Source organism: Nansenia antarctica (assembly GCF_963989245.1).
Source record: "Nansenia antarctica genome assembly, chromosome: 14".
NCBI lineage: Eukaryota > Metazoa > Chordata > Actinopteri > Argentiniformes > Microstomatidae > Nansenia > Nansenia antarctica.
The window spans coordinates 30896178-30901177 of record NC_137684.1 but is presented as its reverse complement, the minus strand read 5'-3'; the positions used below and the strand labels follow the sequence as shown (position 1 = coordinate 30901177).

General features: G+C 50.2%; 2 protein-coding genes across 2 annotated transcripts in view; both read right to left on the bottom strand.

The window, feature by feature from the left end:
- Positions 1–3157, bottom strand: part of wwp2 (WW domain containing E3 ubiquitin protein ligase 2) — an 18384-nt gene extending 15227 nt beyond the window's left edge. Inside the window, exons 1-2 of the mRNA XM_080545348.1 lie at positions 3124–3157; positions 159–240 (exon numbers count right to left, since the gene is read on the bottom strand). The gene's annotated coding sequence lies outside the window, so the exon portion shown is untranslated. The remainder of the gene's footprint in view (positions 1–158; positions 241–3123) is intronic.
- coq9 (coenzyme Q9 homolog) overlaps positions 155–5000 on the bottom strand; it is a gene marked incomplete at its 3' end in the record, with an annotated part of 10143 nt that continues 5297 nt past the window's right edge. Inside the window, exons 8-9 of the mRNA XM_080544790.1 lie at positions 3124–3178; positions 155–240 (exon numbers count right to left, since the gene is read on the bottom strand). Coding sequence (XP_080400916.1) covers positions 155–240; positions 3124–3178 — 141 coding nt within the window. The remainder of the gene's footprint in view (positions 241–3123; positions 3179–5000) is intronic.

The following is a 5000-nucleotide window of genomic DNA, read 5'->3' as shown; positions in this document are numbered from 1 at the left end:
GGATTTTAGACTTTAAGACTTTTTAAGACCAGCGCGGGAACCCTGGATCAGATACCTGTGTGTGTGTGTGTGTGTGTGTGTGTGTGTGTGTGTGTGTGGTACTTGCACGGCCGCACGTTGACGCGAGTGCGTAGAGGAGCTGAGGGAGACAGGCTTACCCTTGGGTTCGCGGGTCCTCCCATTGGGTGGTCCGTGTGTTGTGGTTGACAAAGTACACCCTGCCGTTGTCCTGGCGTTTCTCTGGAGGAGAGAGGAGGAGGAGAGAGGAGAAGGAGAGAGGAGGAGGAGAGAGGAGAGAGGAGGAGGAGAGAGGAGGAGGAGAGAGGAGGAGGAGAGAGGAGAGAAGAGAGGGGAGGAGGAGAGAGGAGGAGGAGAGAGGAGAGGGGAGGAGGAGAGGGGAGGAGGAGAGAGAAGAGACCGCAGTTAACACCCGTTGATAGATCTGTAGCGTTACTATTACTGGATTACTGACACACACACGCACACGCACGCGCACATACATACAACTGACAATGTAATCTATATTAGTTTCCATACTCTAATTTACAGCCGACATAATTATTGTTCTACTGCCCCTTTCTGTCAGTCTTTTGAAACTACTTCTGCTTACATAGCATATATGTTGTTTATTGCATTGTTGTGGTTTCTTTGACTATATTGTTTGTTTGTATCTTTATGTCTTATGCACCAAACCACACCAAGTCAACTTAAGCAATAAAAAGAGTTGTGATTGTGATGACGATCTGTGTGAATGTACGCAGCTCTGTGAGTCCACCGCAGTAGCAGGACTTGTTGTTGCTTCGCCAGGGAGGAGAAGAGAGGAGAGGAGATAGAGAGAGAGGACGACTGAATCTCACGAAGCTGATAGAAAACTAACGTGTCAGTGTGGCATTTCGCTCCGGCCTGTTCCAAAATACCTTTCTACAATCCCACTTCAGCCTCTCTGAACCAGGGCTGGGGAGAGGGGACAGGGGGAAGGGGGGAGGGGGGGTAGGACACTGTGGTTGAGGTTTAAGAAAGACGGGGGGTGGGTAGGTGAGGTGGAGGAGGGGGGGGGGGGCTCAGAGAGAGAAGGTGACCGAGGTGGAAAGGCCACAAGTGAAACCGTGTGGGAGACGGGCCGAGGGAAGGAGGGGGAACTATTCGCTGACTCAATCTCTATCAGAAGGACAGCGCAAAAATAATTAAAATATAAAGCAGCTACCATGTCAACTCCCCCCATGGTGAATGTGTATGTCTATGTACGTGTGTTGGTATCTAGCGCCCCTCTACTGCCTCCCCCCTCTCTTCCAACCCCCACCCCCCCACCCCCCCCTCTCTCTGACATCTTGTTCTCATTAACGGACGTGTGTGGAGGGAACAGAAACAGTAGCCCTCACATTGCAGTTCTTACTTCTTACCCCGCTCGCTAACCCCCCCCGCCCCCCCCCAAACACCCCTCCTTTATCCCTCTGTTCCCGCGCTTGCTCAAGTCCTTCTACCATTTTCTTCCTCTTGTAAAGACTTTCTTTCTTTCTTCCTTTCTCTCCCCTCTTCTGCTCCCCACAGAGACAGAAAGCAGTAGAAAGTGACCGCAGATAAAAACAGAAATACATGAAGAGAGAGACATTTGAGTTCACTATATAATAAATATAATTGAGGCTTTTCGCTTGGAGATACGGCAACATATTGGAAACACATCACGGATCCAGAACACGAGTGTGCGTTGGTGAGCACATGTATGAGGGATGAGTATGTGGAAACGTGAGGTGGACAGGACATGAGTGGAAGTCTGTGGGAACGCAGCAGCAGTGTGTAATCCTGTGGTCGGGCGTATGTGGAGGTCATGAGCACATCTCAGTTTTACTTCAGTGCCCGACTGTGTGAGTACAACGTACACATTCATAACGTTAGCCGTCATAAAAACTAAAAAGCACTAGCCACGACCAATAACTTGAGCTCCCTCTTGATCCCACAACTAACCAACACCAGGAGAAAGGCTGAGAGAAATATTTGAATCAAATAGAGATTTGGGCAATTTTCTCAAATCTCTCTTTGATGTGGAGCGAGAGATCTGATAGCCTCGCTGTAGAGAGAGAGAGAGAGAGAGAGAGAGAGAGAGAGAGAGAGGGAGAGAGAGAGAGAGAGAGAGAGAGAGAGAGAGAGAGAGAGAGAGAGAGAGAGAGAGAGAGAGAGAGGGGATAGGGGATGTTTCTGGAGAGAGAACTAAGGGGATCTGGAGTATATTGTCTCATCGTAGCCAAGACAACGTGCCAGCAGAGGTGTGTGTGTGTGTGTGTGTGAGGAGATACAAGGCAAATCCCCTTTCTCCAACACACACACACACACACACACACACACACACACATACACACACACACACACACACACCACATATATACACAGATACACACACACACACACACACACACACACATATACACACATACACACATACACACACATACACACACACACACACACACACACACACACACACACACACACACACACACACACACACACACACACACACACACACACGCCGTTGAAAGGCCTGAGTGAGATTCAGAACCAACAGCTAGTGCCAACCTCGGGTGGGTTTTGGACCCAGTAACAGTTCTGGATTCCCAGGAGATCTGCTGGTGGAACACACAGACCACTACCCTGGTCTGAGTGTGTGTGGTAGTACAGAGGGCCTGTGTGGGTGCAGGCTTTTGTTCCAACCAAGCGGTAACACGCCTAACTCAATGAACGATAGTCCTGATTGAAGATTATGAGTGGATGTAGTGAAATCAGATGTGGTGCCCGCTTGCACACACACACACACACACGTACACACACACACACACACACACACACACACACACACACACACACACACACACACCTGCCCTCTGCAGGTAAGACTGGCCACCCAAGGTGTCGGTGTGTGTGGAACAGGTCAAACACTTTATCAGCGCTGGTTTTAGTTTGTTACAACGGGACCAATAGAATAACAGAATAGTCCCAACAGTGCTTCCTCAGAACTCCATGGAGCAGACTTCTAAATTGTCTAATTGTCTAAACTAATTGACCCTGGTGAGGTCCGGTGTGTAGAGGAGAGAGTGTGTGTGTGTGTGTGTGTGTGTGTAGAGGACTCACCCCAGCCTGGTGGTAGCGCTCCCAGCGGGTCATTCTCCACGGGGGCGCCGGAGGACTGAGGGAGAGAGAGAGAAAAAGAGAGGATACGGATCCAGTTAGGACACTTTCTCCTCCTGCCTCCTTCTTCCACCTTTCTTTCTTTCTTTCCTTCCGGCTGGTTCTCCTCGTCTCCCGCTGCCTCACACTCTTCCCTTCGCTAGCGGACAGACGCGGTGTGAAATTCTTCCGTCCGTCCGTCCGCAACGGTTCTCTCCTCACAGCTCGGTGTGAAGCAGAAGAAAAACAAAAAAAAACAACCAGAAAACCAAACTGATAAAAAAAAAGGAGAAGAGAAAAAAATAAAATAAACAAAAATAAACGAAAAACCGAAGCTTCAGAACGCAGAAACGGCGCCTAAACCACACAGACGAACGACCCCAGATGCGGTGACCAGAGTCGGGTGGAGCGAAGCAACGTGTAGCGCGGGGGGTGGTTCTTGCGTTTGCGTGTGGTAAGTCAAGTCAAGTCGAGGAGGAGTATTTCGTTGAGAGGAGCTCCTTTGGATGCTAACTCTGAAGGTACACCCCAGATGTCTGGAGGCTGGAGGGTGATGGAGGAGGGTGGAGGTAGGGGGGGGGGCGGAGGAGGAGAAGGGGGTCCTCTCCGGTGCAGCTGGAAGGGTAGACTGACAGAGCTCTCCGAGACGCAGCCCGTATGACTGCCTTCCAAAAACCACACGCTCAGGAGGAGAGAAAAAAACACACGCTGTTCCAATGAGCTCACTGGCCCCCCAGGCCCCACCCCGTCTCCTGCCCTCCCCCCGCCCCCCCCCCGGCACCCCTCCCTACCCCGCCCATACGCAGGCAGAGAACGCAGGCTGAGAGAGAGAGAGAGAGAGAGAGAGAGAGAAGAGGGTAGAGAGAGCTAGAGGAGAGAGGTGAGAGGAGAGAGGGGAGGAGGAGAGAGAGGGAGAGAGGGAGGTCCTCCTCTTCTAGCTGTGCTGTGAAAGTAAGCAGGGAGGCGCGATGTCTAGGGGAACTGAGGGAACATTCATGGAGCTCCAGACTGCCCACCCCCGCCTGACAAAAGCACCTTTATTCACCCTGCCCTGGAACCACTGTGGTTTACTCAGCCTGTGCATACACAGAGAACGTGTGTGTGTGTGTGTGTGTGTGTGTGTGTGTGTGTGTGTGTGTGTGTGTGTGTTAAGTGTGTGTGTGTGTGTGTGTGTGTGTGTGGTGTGTGTGTGTGTGTGTGTGTGTGTGTGTGTGTGGTGTGTGTGTGACTGTACGGAAATGTTGTATATAGCAAATACTCATTCGGTGTGTGTATGTGCTTATGTTTGAATCTCTTTCTTTGAGAGTGTGGTGTGTGTGTGTGTGTGTATACCCACACATATTAGCATGAGTGGAAAAGTAACTTTAAAGATGTTTGTGAAGTCAGTTAGTACCCACAGTTCTTGGTTTTGAGAGTATGAACGGTGTAGCTTGTGGATGAAATGTGGATTCTTGCCCAACATCCAAACCAACTTGTCACAAGTAGCCTGACCAGCTTCAAGCGTCATCCTAGCCACAAAATGTCTGCCGTTTAAGGCCTAGGAAGAATCACAGCAGGGAAGACCATCCCTTTACTCGGTAACGTTACAACATTTCCTCAGAATAATCACATTGAGCCCCTTTATGTGAGTTCCTCATGGAAACTCTGAGAGGAATAACATGACGACGAGGCCAAGGGAAGAAGGAAGGAAGGGAGAGTGGGCACAAGATGGGGTTAAAGGGGAGTGTGTGTGTGTGTGTGTGTGTGTGTGTGTGTGTGTGTGTGTGTGTGTGTGTCACTCCATCAACAGCAATCTACTGGACAAGAACCACCCTTCTGTGTTTCTGTGACTAAAAAAGGTA